This window comes from Sitophilus oryzae, unplaced genomic scaffold (assembly GCF_002938485.1).
Source record: "Sitophilus oryzae breed Bouriz unplaced genomic scaffold, Soryzae_2.0 scaffold_860_pilon_pilon, whole genome shotgun sequence".
In the NCBI taxonomy this organism is placed as follows: domain Eukaryota; kingdom Metazoa; phylum Arthropoda; class Insecta; order Coleoptera; family Curculionidae; genus Sitophilus; species Sitophilus oryzae.
Genome location: NW_022147484.1, coordinates 1,554,028 through 1,572,177, shown reverse-complemented (window position 1 = coordinate 1,572,177; position 18,150 = coordinate 1,554,028). Strand labels below are relative to the sequence as shown.

The 18,150-nt window shown below is 32.4% G+C and overlaps 1 protein-coding gene across 3 annotated transcripts; it reads right to left on the bottom strand.

Annotated features, from left to right (window-relative positions):
• Window positions 1-283: 283 nt before the first annotated feature.
• Window positions 284-17,479, bottom strand: LOC115890260. 3 transcript variants are annotated; one of them, XM_030910442.1, is made up of 7 exons: window positions 17,416-17,479; window positions 13,671-13,876; window positions 4,202-4,361; window positions 4,016-4,148; window positions 3,660-3,856; window positions 719-736; window positions 284-459 (listed from the first exon to the last, which is right to left on the bottom strand). In XM_030910442.1, the coding sequence occupies exons 1-7, from the start codon at window positions 17,462-17,464 to the stop codon at window positions 386-388; spliced, it is 837 nt and encodes a 278-aa protein (XP_030766302.1). In that variant the 5' UTR covers window positions 17,465-17,479; the 3' UTR covers window positions 284-385. The 3 variants fall into 3 exon arrangements, with proteins under 3 accessions (XP_030766302.1, XP_030766303.1, XP_030766304.1); XM_030910443.1 differs by having other exon boundaries at window positions 3,660-3,841; XM_030910444.1 differs by lacking the exon at window positions 719-736.
• Window positions 17,480-18,150: the final 671 nt, after the last annotated feature.

The following is an 18,150-nucleotide window of genomic DNA, read 5'->3' as shown; positions in this document are numbered from 1 at the left end:
AAACAGTAAAGAGAAAATATGTTACTTTTATCGAAATCTACTCTCTCTGAAAATATTTGCACTTATTTAAGACTCACCCTGTATTTAAATAACCAAAATTTATATGTATGCGATTTGTATGATATAAAGGGTGGCTTAAAATAAAAATCAGTTCAATACAGAGTTTTTTCTTTTTTACACCACTGTATTATTATAAATCTTTATTTTTTTTTGCTTATTAATTTCCGGAATAAAAATATTCTAAACGTATTCTGCTAAAAGAGTATGTTTATATTTTAAATTTTAATTAACAACTGTATTATAAATCTTAATAAATTTTGATAAATAGTACAATAAATCAAGTGAATTTATTGATGGTTAAAATTAAAAACATATTTTTATTTATCTAATAATTTCCTAACAGGTATAACGTAAATGCATAAAATATTAGGTTTCTATTTAACCAATGCTTGAGACAACCTACAACAATACAAAAATAAAACATGATAATTAGTAGGGGAATAAAGAGCAATTTGAGACAGAAGTTTAAGTTTGACATTATAAATAAATGCAATATCTGGCATATTTCAAATTAATATATTAGTTTGAGTTATTTCGCAAATATAAATGTTTTCTGATAAAGAAAACCACAAAAAATATTATTTTATACACATATTTTTATTTTACCCAACTTCTGCTTTCTTTACTTGTTTAGTAAATAGTTACCATTTTTACTCACCATTTCCAAGAGTGTAAACTAAAGAAAAAAAAGTTTATGAAAAGGCATATATAAACCAAACCAACTAAAAATTGCAATAATGTTTGATTAAATTCTTGTCATAATGACAACTTCGTTTTTCTTTTCTTTCTCAACGGTAATTGGGATCGCAGGTATCGGATTTGTACGCATATACGTTGGAACAGTTTGTGAACTGATTTTAGAATCAAATATACAGGGTGCTACAAATTCGGGGTACGAGCATTGGTATCTCAGAAACCGTAAAAGATACGAAGATGGTTAAATTGGGGCAAAGTTGCCTCCTTGGTATGTTCACCAAAATGCCATCAAAAAAGTTTTAAAAATTTCAAGGATTGCTGAGCTTTTTGAAAAAAAAAAGATTTTTTTTTGAAAATCAATTCTGTTTGTTCCTTATAGAAGAATAAATACTTTTAAACTGTGCTTTTGGGGAGGATCTATATTTGCACAAGCGCTATAACCAATAGAGTAGTGTATCACCGTTGATTGAAAGAATTGGGAAGATACGCAACCTAATGGGCGAATTCGTAACAAGGCTGATTAGATTTTCCCTTACGTCTCAAGTGCTATACGGTGGAGACTCCAATCGTTCTGCGGTCAACGCATATAACACTTTTTTCTCTAATACGGCCAGCGAAGGCATATCGAAAACGGTGTGGATCTGAAAGCGATAGTGTTGCCATATTAAAGTCTGTAATATCTGTAATACATTTGACGAAAATATCTTTGGATGAAAAATCCGCCTTTATGTATTGAAAATTTATTCGTGTTAAACATAGAATAAACAACAAAAATAAAAATTCTTTTATAGGTACTAAATATGTTGTATGATCGAAAAAAGTTGTTTAGTTGGCTTGGAAATGAGGAATATTAACATTTATCATAATATTTTAAAAGCCAACTCTGACGTTCTTTGTCTAATCTTATACTATTATATTAAATTTTTTAATGATAGGAAATCCGTATTGTTAACGTACTGAATCCAAAATCCGTAAATCTATGAATTAATTAGTAGTTCCGACAACACTATCTCCGGCAACACTCTGTCGACTGAAAGCTGAACTACGGTACAGTATTGACGGCGCAGAGCTAAACTAAATCTCAGAATTCTCGGACAGGCTGACGGTAACGCCAGCTACATCTCGGACAGGTTTTGTGCCACAAAATTGCACATAAGGTTGCACATCTTCTTATTTCTTTAATCAGCGGTATCACTATAAACAAACACTGCTTTGCTGTGTACATCTTGCGGTCGTTTTAATCCAGATATACAAGGTGAGTTTTCTACGATGTTCTCTATGGGTATCTCGGAAACTACTGGAGATAGAGAGTTGTTTAAATGGGGAAAGAATTGCAGTTTTGTGAGGTCATAAATATGCGCCCTTCAGATTTTTGAAAAAGTTCATAGCTTACTAGATATTTCGAAAAAACAAACAACTCAGGTCATGTATATCACCATGAGTGGAAAAAAGTGATAGGTTGGACTTGACAAATTCAAGGCATCTTAATATGTATAAGGAGAGAAAGGTCAAGACCCTGAGTTCCCCAAAACACCAACGGCAGCAATCACGATACCCAACTCCCGCAATAATACGCATACACCTACGTTGAAGTCTAAAAACCTTACTAGAATGGGCACAGTGTCCCCAGTTAAGAATAGCATATGACATAAGCGAAGAAAAGTAACCGTGATAGGCCGATAATAGAGTTGAAAGAGACACATATCGCGACAACACTTAGATACGTTATCATTAGATACGTTATTAGCGATAATTTACCACATAGCTGTGTTACATGCTCTTCCCAGGTAAGTTTAGGGTTAAGTGTAACTCCCAAAAATTTCACATGAGCATTAGAGGGCACATCAATAGTGCTCTGCCTAAGTGTAAAATTCAGATTCTGGGTTTTAGCTCTATTCGGGCTCAACCGATGTGGCAGAAACCAGTTCTCTAAATTTGTTTGAGTGGCACTAATTATTCCCTCCAAGGGTTCAGAGGGATGGTATTTATGAATGTTGGTCGTATCATCGGCAAATAGTATTAGCGTAATAGTATTATTCTTGAAATCTCGACATTTCATTAACATATATGAGGAACAGTAAGGGCTCCAGAACCGACCACTGAGGTTTAATTGCAGTCTCTGTGATTTATCGTGGTTGTAAGAGACAAACTAAGAGCGTTCCGAGAGATATGATCCAATCAGCAAAGTGCTCTTCTGATTAAAATTGTAGTGATGCAGTTTTTGAAGCAAGATGTCATGCGATACGCAATCAAAAGCCTTTGTCAGGTCATAGAAGGATGAATAGGTGTCATGGCCCTCCTCCATGGCCTGGGTTATATGGTCTGTTAGACTGTTCATCGCGAGTGTAGTCGATTTGTTATTCCGGAAGCCAAATTGGCCCTGAAAAAATAGGTTATGTCTTTCAAAGAAATCTACAACTTGATCTTTTATTATAGATTCAAAGATCTTGGAAAAGACGGGTAGCAGAGAAATGGGGCGATAATTCGTTAAATCATTTGGCGAACCGTTGTTTTTAAATATTGGGGCTACCCTTGCATCCTTTAGAGCCGAAGGAAAAGTTCCAGCCTCAATACAACAGTTTATTAGTTTTATTAAGGGTATTATTAAAAGGTTTTTCAGTGTTTTTACGATTTTGGTATTGAGATTGTATTTGTTTTTTTCGAAATTTGTTTTTTTCGAAATATCTAGTAAGCCATAAACTTTTTCAAAAATCTGAAAGCCGCATATTGATGGCCCCACAAAACTGCTATTCTTTTCCTATTTAACCAACTCTCTATCTCCAGTAGTTTTCGAGATACCCATAGAGAACATCGTAGAAAACTCACCCTGTATATGATGTGTCTTTACTATATTTAATCTAAAACTAAACTATTTCAAATTTTAATATCGAATAGTTACTTACAATCGGGGTAATATAACAATGTCTTTAATTTGACATATCCAGTTCCAGGAATCTTCAGTTCGCAATGGATTAAGGTTCCAGGTTCTAGTTCGGCTAAATGATCTACTCCAACAATAAACACAGTATATTTGCCTGTGTTTGGATTTTTCTTCACATCCCATTCGACTATGGATAACCGTATTCTGAAAAACGATGTCCTACAAATATTTTGCAATAAACAAATAAGATAATATAACAATTTTCTAACATTTCAATACAGATTTTTATTCGAGTTGGTAATGTTTTTTGATTTTCGTTCTATAAATATAAAAATAATATATTATATTTTTTAGTCCAATTAATAAAATATGTCTTACTTGTTATAAAGATTGTTCTTGATGTCTTTATATAAAAATAACTTTGGTGAAGGATAAACGTCACTTGCTAGACAGGTAAAATTAACGTACTTGTCATCCATTCGTTTTCTAATAATAAGCTTAGCTTCCGGTTCTGAAAGAAGACCAATTCAATAAATTAAAAATTTATCGATTTGTGAAATCTACCAAAGACAATCATATTTTTCATACTAAAATCTTCATCGGCCAGCGTTGAAACTTGACATTTATATTCTCCTGCTATTTGGGTGGTGGGATTATTTATTTTGATCGCCCTGTAGACAGTTTTGGGATCATCGCTCGCTTTGTAATCCAAGTCAATATTATCCTAAAGGAAATATTTGTCAGATTTTACATTTATAATTATTTTTATTTTTTATTAATTATATTATACAGGGTGGCGCCTCTCATACGCCGCAGAAGCTCCAAGGAGAACGGTAGTTTACGAGGGGTAAACCGCAGAGGAATTATGGTGTACACTATGAAGGAATTCTACAGGAATTCCAAGGAATTACGAGGAATTCCAATTATTTCCGTAAGAATTCCTTAGAAATTTAGAGGAATTCCACAGGAATTAAGAGGAATTACAAGCAACTTCATAAAAAATTAACGAACATTAGTAAACCATGAATACTATAATAGGTAGTACTAAATTTAAAGAAAAACGTTTTGCAGGCGACTTTTTACTATCCGTTTTTCGTTTTCGCTTCCAAAATTTCCCAATATCAAATATCTACAGGTTAGATATTCTTTTAATTTAATATTGTACTCTCGATTATATATCTAAAATATTTTCCAATAGTACGGCCGAACCACCCCCGAGAGATCCACTTATAACGTTCCCTGATTTCGCCATTTTAAAGAAACCCTCATAAGATTTTTTTATTCAGTACTCAGAAAGTGTAAAGTTATTTTTTTCATTTCCTCGGAATAATTTTTTTGGATTTTTGGAATTCATTCCTTAAGGGGGTCAAACTAGGGGTGAAAATATTTGTATAATTTTTTTATGTAAAATCCGTTCTAGGACTAGGAGTATGAAATTCTGTTCAGAGGTCCCTTAAATGATGAAAGTGAGTACCTAGAAGCGAATTTTAGGCATACATCCCCTAAAAAATAAGGGATGAAAATTTGTACAAAAATTTGTTAAAATCGGTTTTAGAAGTATGAATTTTGCAGACGTTCCTTATGTAACGTAATTTAGCACTAAGAAGCAATTTTTGGAAATTCGCCCTCTAAGGGTGTGAAATGAGGGGTTGAACGTTCTGGAAAAATAAATTCTGTTCAAGGAATATGGGAATTTGCACAGAGGTTCCTTATGTAGCGTAATTGAATAATTAGAGTGATTTTTGGAATTCATTCCTTAAGGGGGTAAAACTAGGGGTGAAAATTTGTATAATTTTATATGTAAAATCCGTTCTAGGACAAGGAGTATGAAATTCTGTTCAGAGGTCCCTTAAATGATGAAAGTGAGTACCTAGAAGCGAATTTTAGGCATACATCCCCTAAAAAATAAGGGATGAAAATTTGTACAAAAATTTGTTAAAATCGGTTTTAGAAGTATGAATTTTGCAGACGTTCCTTATGTAACGTAATTTAGCACTAAGAAGCAATTTTTGGAAATTCGCCCTCTAAGGGTGTGAAATGAGGGGTTGAACGTTCTGGAAAAATAAATTCTGTTCAAGGAATATGGGAATTTGCACAGAGGTTCCTTATGTAGCGTAATTGAATAATTGAGTGATTTTTGGAATTCATTCCTTAAGGGGGTAAAACTTGGGGTGAAAATTTGTACAATTTTTATGTAAAAATCCGTTCTAGGACTAGGAGTATGAAATTCTGTTCAGAGGTCCCTTAAATGATGAAAGTGAGTACCTAGAAGCGAATTTTAGGCATGCATCCCCTAAAAAATAAGGGATGAAAATTTGTACAAAAATTTGTTAAAATCGGTTGTAGAAGTATGAATTTTGCAGACGTTCCTTATGTAACGTAATTTAGCACTAAGAAGCAATTTTTGCAAATTCGCCCTCTAAGGGTGTGAAATGAAGGGTTGAACGTTCTGGAACAATAAATTCTGTTCAAGGAATATGATTATGATGTATATGATGATTTGCACAGAGGTTTATTATGTAGCGTAATTGAATAATTAGAGCGATTTTTGGAATTCATTCCTTAAGGGGGTAAAACTAAGGGTAAAAATTTGTATAATTTTTATGTAAAATCCGTTCTAGGACTAGGAGTATGCAATTTTGTACAGAGGTCCCTTAAGTGATGAAAGTGTGTACCCAGAAGAAAATTTTGGACATGTACCCCCTAAAAAATAAGCACTCCCTATAAAACAATTAAAATACAAAATTTGTCTAAAAAATAAAAAAAAAGTTGGGGTGGGCCACTCTTATCACTTAGGGATATAAAAAATAGATAACAACCTAGGAATAGGTTGTGACCAAACCAAACCAAACCAGACCTACTGAATATACATATAAAATTTTATCAAAATCGGTCTAGCCGTTTCGGAGATGGTAACAAAAAATTTAAAAAAAACAACCCCTATTAAAATATAGGGGATGATGGTGGAACGGTGAAAATTTAGGGTTATTTGTATTTATTAATGCAAACTAAAAAAATAAAAACATTTTTTCTTTTCAAAAAATAAAAAATGAGGGTGGGCTACCCTTACCACATAAGGGTATAAAAAATAGATAACAACCTATTCTTAGACGTACTGAATATACATATAAAATTTTATCAAAATCGGTCAAAGCCGTTTCACGGATGGTAACAAAAATTAAAAAACAAACCCCTATTAAAAAAATAGGGGATGATGGTAGAACGGTGAAAAATTTTGGGTTCTTTGTATTTTTTAATGCAAAATAAAAAATAAAAAATAAATATTTTCTCGAAATATAAAAAAATGGGAATGGGCTACCCTTATCACTTAAGGGTATAAAAATAGATAACAAACTATTTTCAGACCTACTCAATATACATAATAAAATTTCATCAAAATCGGCAAAACCGTTTCGGAAATGGTAACAAGAAACTTTAAAAAAAACAACCCCTATTAAAAAATAGGGGATGATGGTAGAACGGTGAAAATTTAGAGTTGTTTGTATTTTTTTAAGGCCAAATAAAAAAAATATTTGTTTTTCAAAACTAAAAAAAAATGAGGGTAGGCTACCCTCTCGGCTACCCTTATCACTTAAGGGTATAAGAATAGATAACAACCTATTCTTAGACGTACTGAATATACATACATATAAAATTTTATCAAAATCGGTCAATCGGAGATGGTAACAAAAAACTTAAAAAAAACAACCCCTATTAAAAAATAGGGGATGATGGTAGAACGGTGAAAATTTAGGGTTGTTTGTATTTTTTAATGCCAAATAAAAAAAAATAAAATTATTTTTTTTTCAAAAAATTAAAAAATGGGGGTGGGCTGCCCTTACCACTTAAGGGTATAAAAAATAGATAACAAACTATTTTCAGACCTACACAATATACATAATAAAATGTCATCAAAATCGGCCAAGCTGTTTCGGAGATGGTATCAAAAAAACAACCCCTATTAGAAAATAGGGGATGATGGTAGAACGGTGAAAATTTAGAGTTGTTTGTATTTTTTAAGGCCAAAAAAAAATTTTTTTTTCCAAAAAATAAAAATGAGGGTGGGCTACCCCTTATCACTTAAGGGTATAAAAAATATATGACAACCTATTTTCAGACCTACTCAATATACTTATAAAATTTCATCAAAATTGGCCAAGCCGTTTCGGAGATGGTATCAAAAAAACAACCCCTATTAGAAAATAGGGGATGGTGGTAAAACGGTGAAAATTTAGAGTTGTTTGTATTTTTAAGGCCAAATAAAAAAATATTTTTTTTTTCCAAAAATAAAAAAATGAGGGTGGGCTACCCTCTCGGCTACCCTTATCACTTAAGGGTATAAGAATAGATAACAACCTATTCTTAGACGTACTGAATATACATATAAAATTTTATCAAAATCGGTTAAGCCGTTTCGGAGATGGTAACAAAAAATCTTAAAAACAACCCCTGTTGAAAAATAGGGATGATGGTAGAACGGTGAAAATTTAGGGTTGTTTGTATTTTTTAATGCCAAATAAAAAATAAAATTATTTTTTTTCAAAAAATAAAAAATGGGGGTGGGCTGCCCTTACCACTTAAGGGTATAAAAAACAGACAACTAACTATTTTCAGACCTACTCAATATACATAATAAAATGTCATCAAAATCGGCCAAGCCGTTTCGGAGATGGTATCAAAAAGACAACCCCTATTAGAAAATAGGGGATGATGGTAGAACGGTGAAAATTTAGAGTTGTTTGTATTTTTAAGGCCAAATAAAAAAAATTTTTTTTTCCAAAAATAAAAAAATGAGGGTGGGCTACCCTCTCGGCTACCCTTATCACTTAAGGGTATAAGAATAGATAACAACCTATTCTTAGACGTACTGAATATACATATAAAATTTTATCAAAATCGGTTAAGCCGTTTCGGAGATGGTAACAAAAAATCTTAAAAAACAACCCCTGTTGAAAAATAGGGGATGATGGTAGAACGGTGAAAATTTAGGGTTGTTTGTATTTTTTAATGCCAAATAAAAAAAATTAAAATATTTTTTTTCAAAAAATAAAAAAATGGGGGTGGGCTACCCTTACCACTTAAGGGTATAAAAAATAGACAACAAACTATTTTCAGACCTACTCAATATACATAATAAAATGTCATCAAAATCGGCCAAGCCGTTTCGGAGATGGTATCAAACAAACAACCCCTATTAGAAAATAGGGGATGATGGTAGAACGGTGAAAATTTAGAGTTGTTTGTATTTTTAAGGCCAAATAAAAAAAAAATTTTTTTTTTCCAAAAATAAAAAAATGAGGGTGGGCTACCCTCTCGGCTACCCTTATCACTTAAGGGTATAAGAATAGATAACAACCTATTCTTAGACGTACTGAATATACAAATAAAATTTTATCAAAATCGGTTAAGCCGTTTTCGGAGATGGTAACAAAAAAATCTTAAAAAACAACCCCTGTTAAAAAAATAGGGATGATGGTAGAACGGTGAAAATTTAGGGTTGTTTGTATTTTTAATGACAAATAAAAAATTAAAAATATTTTTTTTTTTCAAAAATAAAAAAAATGGGGTGGGCTACCCTTATCACTTAAGGGTATAAAAACAGATAACAACGTATTCTCAGACCTACTGAATATACATATAAAATTTCATCAAAATCGATCAAGCCGTTTCGGAGATGGTAACAAAAAATTAAAAAAAAAACATCCCCTATTAAAAAATAGGGGATGATGGTAGAACGGTGAAAACTTAGGGTTGTTTGTATTTTTTAATGCCAAATAAAAAAAATAAAAATATTTTTTTTTAAATAAAAAAAATGGGGGTGGGCTACCCTTATCACTTAAGGGTATAAAAAATATATAACAACCTGTTTTCAGACCTACTCAATATACTTATAAAATTTCATCAAAATCGGCTAAGCCGTTTCGGAGATGGCAACAAAAAAAAATAAAAAACAACCCCTATTAAAAATAGGGGATGATAGCAGAACGGTGAAAATTTAGGGTTGTTTGTATTTCTTAATGCCAAATAAAAAAATAAAAAACATTTTTTTCTTTTCAAAAACTAAAAAAAAATGAGGGTGGGTTACCCTCTCGGCTACCCTTATCAGTTAAGGGTATAAAAATAGATAACAACTTATTCTTAGACGTACTGAATATACATATAAAATTTTATCAAAATCGGTTAAGCCGTTTCGGAGATGGTAACAAAAAATTAAAAAAACAACCCCTATTAAAAAATAGGGGATGAAAGTAGAACGGTGAAAATTTAGTGTTGTTTGTATTTTTTAATGCCAAATAAAAAAAAATTAAAATATTGTTTTTTCACAAAATAAAAAAATGGGGGTGGACTACCCTTATCATTTAAGGGTATAAAAAATATATAACTACCTATTCTCAGACCTACTGAATATACATATAAAATTTCATCAAAATCGGTTAAGCCGTTTCGGAGGAGTACGGTAACCAAAACTGTAACACGGGAATTATATTATAAGATAATATTATATGTAAACTGGCGGAGTGCGGAGAACGGAAAGACTGATTATAGCAATAGATAAAATTTAAAACTACAATTTAAAACTATTCAAGAAAGTACACACAAAACAAGGCAACGCCGCGCGTCTATTCGTTCAATTCCGAGCAAAATAGCGAGGCTCCACGAAGTTGGGGCCTCGCTCGCCAAAGCGAGGCCCCATCGACAGGTCAGATTTTGAGGCCAGACGAGACTTCTAGGGTATTAAGATATTCTTTGCTAGTACTTATAGAGACATTAGACATTTATAAAAATCACCAGAAAATTCATAGCGGAACTGCGAAACCGAGGTGGCAACGCTGGTTCAGACTGAAAGAGTTAGTGAGTTCGTACCAAGGAATTCCAAGGAAGACTTTGAATGATTAACCTTGACCTTGAAGACCAGGAATTCCAAGGAATTCCGAAGGAATTACGAGGAATTCTGAGGAATTATTTGAGTAAAAGGAATTACGGTGTACACTTTTCCCTCTGCGGTTTACCTCGGTAGTTTATATCGAAATGGAATTTTCGCAGCATATGTAGGTTAACTGAAAACATTTTATAAAAATATATAGAATTATACAGGGTGTCCCCAAAAAAAAGTTACACATCAAAGTTGTGTTTTTTCTAATGGAACACTCTGTATATTAATTGATTTTCGGATTCTAGGAAAAAAATAAAGGTGAGTTTTATTAAAGAAGCATATACCTAAAATCTAAGGATTTTGTAATATTTCACCTTATTTGAAAATGAAGAGTAAATTTAAATTTCGATAACAGCTACCTAAAGTTTAGTTGACCTTGTATAACCTCATATTTAATTACAGTAACCATTGTATGTTAAACCAAATACAAATTTGACCCGAAAAGTTATACAGGGTGAGACAAAATTAATTTGGAACATTAGTCACTTTTAAAAGCAAGTTACTCCTTTATTTTAAATACCCGGAATATTTTTCCGGTGATGAATGGGAATTTATATATCTTCAAAATATTATTAAGAATATCCGGTATATTTTTCCGGCGATCAATGGGGAATTTATATATCTCCAAAATATTATTAAGGTTGTCTACCCCTCAGACAAAGATTTTCCTAGATATTTTAATTTTTACGATTTTGTGTCAGTAGATATTTATTATTTGAAAAAATCTAGTGTGGCTGTGTGATATACCTTATGTTATTTTAACAAAAAAAAAATACGATTTTTCTTAAGCGAGAGTGTCAAAAGTGGACATATGATATGGCATTCTATTCTAGGGTTGCCAACCGTCCTCTATTTCAGAGGGCAGTCCTCTTTTTGATCGTACTGTCCTCTTTTCTTCACGTATCGAAAAAAATCCTCTTTTTTACACACCAAACTCAAAATCTAAAAAATTATCGTCTATCGCAACAATACTTACGGTTAAACTGTATGAACTGTATGCAATAGTATGTCTTTGGTTAGCTCCATTCGTTCGTATAGAAAATAAATATTTACGTACAGGGTGGGTCAAATTTGACGCTTTTAAATGGAAACACCCTTTTCTATAGGAGATAGACAAAAACTAATATCGGTGTCTGGAGCTCAATTTTTGTCAAAAACATGATGGTGAAAACCGCATATCGATATCTGTTACCGTTTCGGAGTTAGGGGGTGTTTTTCAAAAATATGCATTTTTAACAAATCGCTGTAACTTTTTTGCTATGGAAAATTTTGTATTTTTATGAAAACATTTCTAAAGTACCTTTTTACGTAGAATTTAATGGTTTAAGTATATTTTTTTTAAAATTAATAATTTAAGAATTATTAACAGAAAATTTGATTTTTTATATGGGACACCCTGTATATTTTTAATTTATTGAAAAGAATTTAAAATTACCTTTTCAAAAATATAACACACTTAATATTTTGCTCGATTCCTCTTCGAGATATAGAGTAGATATATAAAAATTCGCCCGCTTTAAATAAGTAGGCTTTGAACGGCACCGGCTGTAATGCAAAAAAGTTCTAGCTGTGAGCATCAATTAAAACGAAAATAATATTTGTTATGAGAGATGCAGAATTTTATAAAAATTTAAAATATATTTAACCAACATCAACACATTTAAACTATATCTAATAACAATAAAAATAAATAGCAAACCAAGACATGAGATTTTGCTACAGGTGTTGACATGAGATTTTGCTACAATGTGACAAATCAACCGTCTTCTGTTTTGGACAGACGGGGCAGTTTTTGAACATTTCTTGCGGAATTCGTTAACTCAGTAGGGGTGAAAGATGCCCTCTCATAACTGCTAAGTATTTCTAATTTTTGTCTAGATTTTACGGAAGAATAAGGAACCTTTATTCTTCCGCAAATATATCCATAGGATTAGATTATTATCTAATAATCGCTTGGATTTCCATGGGCACTAAGTCAGGCGGCCTCGACGGCCAACGGCTGGGATCTTTGTTAGCTATTCAATTATTCTTGAAATTGGCTGCAAAAATTTGCTGATAACTTCAGCGTTCAGAGGCCTTGCGTCGTCTTGCTGAAAAATATGTTTTCGAGTTCCATTAAGGGCATATCATCAATAAGGGGTCCAAAGCCTACTAGTTAAAAGTGGCGAACTTTTAAAAATTCTGTATTTCGAAGGGGGATTATAACAAAATATCAAGTGTGCTATATTTTTGGAAAGGTAATTTTAAATTCTTTTCAGTTAATTAAAAATATATAGGGTGTCCCAAATAAAATACCAATTTTTTTGTTGATACCTCTTAAATTATTAATTTTAAAAAAATTATACTTCAACCATTAAATTCTACGTAAAAAGGTGCTTTGAAAATGTTTTCATAGAAATACAAAATTTTCCATAGCAAAAAAGTTACAGCGATTTGTTAAAAATGCACATTTTTGAAAAACACCCCGTAACTCCGAAACAGTAACAGATATTGCTGTGCGGTTTTCACCATCATGTTTATGATGAAAATTGAGCTCCAGACACCGATATTAGTTTTCGTCTATCTCCTATAGAAAAGGGTGTTTCCATTTAAAAGCGTTGAATTTGACCCACCCTGTACAAGAAATATTGGTGGATGCGTTAAGACAATAAAAAAATTAAAAATAAAAAAGACCATAATCCGTATAACGTTTACATAACTTTTGGGTAAATTCTTGATATTTGAGCGCGGTTCATAAAAGTTTTCGCCTGTCCCGTTTTTTACACTCTCGTCCTCTATTTTTGATTTTGAATGTTAGCAACCCTATTCTATTCACATATACCTAAAAAAGTGTCATTTTCTATCGAATAAAGTAAAAATATACTGAGGGTGCCGTTTAAAAATCAACAGTTGGGGTCGTTTCCGGTGAAACAGGAAGTGACCAAAAACAATTGAATACGTCAATCAATCCTAATTTATGTCATATACTATTTTTATACTAGCATAGCAAATATCGTTTTTTTTTTATCTGAAAAAAAGTTATATGAGTGAGCCACTTTTGAGACGCACCCGGTATAAGACTTCACTACTCTTGTGTTTTGTTTGATATTTTCTTCTCACCTTTAACGTTCCCAAGCTCTGTGGGCTTTGTGGTGGTATCCATTGGTAAATCAACTCTTCGTTCAAGAACCATTTTACAATTAATTCCGTGTCATCCGGTCGAATTGAATAGTTACAATCCAAGATGGCCGAACGATTTGAATTATTTCGAACCGCCGCAGGAACTTGTACGTAGTTTATCTGAATTCCATTCAAGAATATGTGGGCTAAAACATATTTTAATATTCTTAGGGAAATTCATTCGATTTATCGTGTGATACATACCCCATTATTGGGGCAAACAATAACATTTATTTTAGAATAAAAGAAAAAACATATTTTTTTTATGATTTTTAAATGCAATGCGTTTATGATTTCGAGAAAGCTTCCAAAACTGATGACAAGAACGACACTTACTTTTGAATTATTAATTACATAGTGACTGACGACAACTCTCACTGTGGCCGAAGGTAATGCAACAAACAACAATGCTCAGCCTCAGCAAGGTGCAAAGAGTTGCTTGTCTGAGCATAACAGGAGCGATGAAATCAACGCCCACTGCATCAATGGAGGCGCTTCTGGACCTTCCGTCTCTTCACATAGTGATCCAGGCGGAGGTAAGAATGGGACTCTATCGACAACAAAGTGTCTTGTCTCTGGGAAATAGGATAGAAACAGGAGACTCAAAGATGGGAAATTCTATCGGGGGACCTCTACTCCAAATGAGATAGGACCAAATGACCCCTCCTTATCACTACAAACCATTCGAGCTGAACAAAATGGATCGAGGAATGTGGTATAACATTCCTTCAGGATGGACTAACCTAGTATACAGACGGGTCAAAGATCGCTAAAGGAACAGGAGCTTGGGGAAAGACCAAGGGTAAGTTTATCCTTTTTCTTGGGTAAACACTCAACCGTATTTCAGACAGAAATCTTCACCATTCTACAATGTGCGAGAGAAAACAATAGAAAAGCTTATTCGGGTAAGCTCATCAATATATGCTCAGACAGTCAGGCGGCACTTGGGGCGCTTATGAGCCCAAAGGTATCGTCGAGACTCGTCTGGGGATGCCTAGGTGAACTGGGAGCTCTGGCTCGAAGAAACAGAATTAAATTATTCTGGGTGCCAGGCCACAGCGGCATCCAAGGCAACGAAAAAACCGATGAGCTAGCTAGGCAAGGATCATCGGCATCCTATTGGTCCAGAGCCAGTACTGGGAATACCCAAATGTATGGCCCGTAGTGCACTAAAACTCTGGATCAGCAAGGCTTTTATCCAAGGACCTAGCTCTAAAACCGCAAAAGAACTGCTAAAGCTTAGCAGGAATAAAGTGCGGATGACAACAGGACACATGGCTGTCAAGTGTTACCTGAACAAGCTCAACCTGTATCAAGGAAGTCTTTGCTGCAGACTCTGCGATAAAGATTCTGAAACAGCGGAGCACATAATACGTCACTGCGAGGCTCTGGATCGCAAGCAACACTTTTTATTTGGGAAAGCTAGACTAAAACCGGAGGAATCCTATCAAGGACCTGCATAAGTTAGTGCAGAGCACAGTGATAGGAGAATGGGTGCAGATATAGAAAGGGGACAAACACAATAGGCCTCACAGGTCGCAGTGTTTCCGGCAGAGGACGGCCGGCCCCTTGTTGGAAAAAAAAGACCGAGAGCCCACTATGGTCTTGGTCAGTTTAATAAATAGTCTTGGTCTTGGTCTTGCAGGGTCTGCAATCTTGGTCTTGCTGCAAGACTCTTGCAAGTTTCACAATTTTTTGATAAAATTTCTACTATAGACAATTTCTACATAAAAAATATTAAAAAATTAGTTTTGAAATAATTTAAAGCACATGTGTGAAGCTCTAAACAAAAAAGCAATATTGGCCTGTATTTTTAATATTAAGTACAGACCATTATACAGACAAAAACAATGATATTTTCTAATAAAACTACTGAAAGAATTCTAGTTAAATCTGTGTATTTATACCATACGATCTAAAAAAAAGACACACAAACAAAGACGGCTGGGAAATGACAAGTAATGATAATTTTGACGAGGTCAACCCCCTACGTCGTTACTTGGCCCGTGCGGTTCTTTATTTTTTAATGGCCCTTACTGCCAGTTGGCCTTAAGCATGTTATAATTTATTTTTATAGTGAGTAAAAAATGATTTTTATATGGTGTACTTTATAATTCGAGAAAACATAGTTTCTTGGAAGTAGATTTGTGTGCCTGGAAACGTTCTATCCTTTTTTAATCTTTCTATAAGTGGTGTTAATTTTTGACAAGTTTTATGTCAATTTTTAGTCAATGATGCCTAGAGATTGGACTAGCCAAAATTATCATCGATTTTCATTCCTCAAAAGTCTCTCTTTTTCGATTGTACGGTAGTTAATTGGGGAGTTAATAAAAAAACTATTTTATTCAAACTTTTCGACTTTTGAAGCATTGTTATTACAGCTTTCTTTAACATTTCATGCAAAGTATGGAAAAACATGAATTAATTTAAACACACAATATTGAATGGCTCGAAAAACATGAACGTCATACAGCAAAATTCGGAATGTTTTAACAAAAGTTTTTATACGATATATTGGCAGATAATGACAGTGACAGTTGTCTGTGATTTTAATACAAAAGTACATTCTATTTTCTGTAATTTTGGGTATGTCATCTATTAGAAAGTTTCTGTTCTCTAGTTGGAGTACACTTTATTCTTTAATCCCATAAATATCTCATAAGAAATTTAATATTCTGTCTATACAGTATTAGTCTATACAAAGAGTCTATACTATTCTGTATATACCACAAACAAAATTGTTTGTGATAGCACTTAATAAAATATAGTTTTGGACGAAAAATAACTTAAAAAGTAACTTTTAAAGTATAATTCTCTAACGTATGAAAATCAATAGAACCACTGAGACAAACATTAATGAATTGCTAATTTATCTGGAAAAGTGTTTAATGTACTGTGAAATCAAAGAAACTTCAGGAACACTCATTTTAATTCTATTTATATAAAATATGGATCAACATTTTTTGTTAAACTTAAATAATATTATATTATTAATTTTGTAAAATGAAAAGAATACGTTACATAAAACAGATTTTAATATTATATATTTAATATTTTAATAAGTTATTTTGATGTTGAAAAATGGACGATCACTCGATATTGTACAATATAATCAATGTATTTTAAGCAATTTTTTTGGAATATTTTAGTCAGTATCCTAAGTAATCTTATAAATAACAAGGCATTTAAGTCAGAACAAAAAATAATTAGATGTTCTACTAAATTATGAAATATGAACATAACGGTAGAGGTATCATTTATTTGCGTAAATTTAAAAATTATATTTTGCACCTAATTTTTCACAACTGTACAACTTTATTAGTATCTTTATGAAGTACTTTTTTAAATATTTAGAATTAGTTCCTATTTTGAGTATTTATAAGATAATATTTTGTGTCCAATTGAATCGCTTATTTGAGAAACCACCCATAGGTAACTCAGGAAAATACCTAATAAAAAAAATTATAAAAACCCTATTAGCCAATGACTTATGGGGTTTGTCTATCAAATGAAATGTTCTTCATAAAATAGCAAACAGTATACATGCTTTAATAATAGGGGTATCGACGTATAAGGAGTGTAATTTTACGGGGATATTATAGGATTTCTCAAATAAGTGATTCAATTGTTTATCTTATTAATATTTTTTTAAATATATTTTTATTTGTTCTGCATTGCTACTTACATTGGCTGCATATTAAATAAACAAAGACAAGTTCTGAGAACTGGAACATTCCTACCGCACTGTACAGGTGTCCAACCACGTGTAAGGCCATATGCTGTCTTCTTTTTTAGAGCTTGTATCAAGAGATATTGGATATGCGCAACATCGAAGGGTATAGAAAAATATTATTTTTTAAATAGCCGTATTAAATAAAAGTATAGTCAATTAAACGTTTATAAAATTTTTATTAAAATAACTTCAACACTAACATTTTTAGAATTAAACAGTATAATGAGATAGAACCTTACTCAAATAAGTTAAATTATTAATACAAAAAATAACAAATATCTCTTTAACAATATTATTAATTCAATTGACCAAAAGCGTTAGTAAGAAATGATCAAGACAATATGTTCAACTTATTAAACTTGTCATCAATCGTTTTGTTATCTATCAAAAATTAAAACTCATTGTTGAAAATTTTAAAACTCTAAAGAAATAATATAAAAGGAAACTAAAAATTTGACAATTAGAAAAAATTATTAAGTATTCTTATTAATAGGACTAAACATATGGTTGTCTAACTGAAGTATTCGTTAATTGACTTTGAGTACCCTGTAAGTGAGTTTGGGATCTTACATGAGACAATTGACTTAATGCTTCTTCATTAAAACCATTTGACACTCTCACTGAATAACTTGATTGTTGCAATACAGGTTTAAGGGTTGTATAAATAATTTTGAGGCCTAGCTTGTG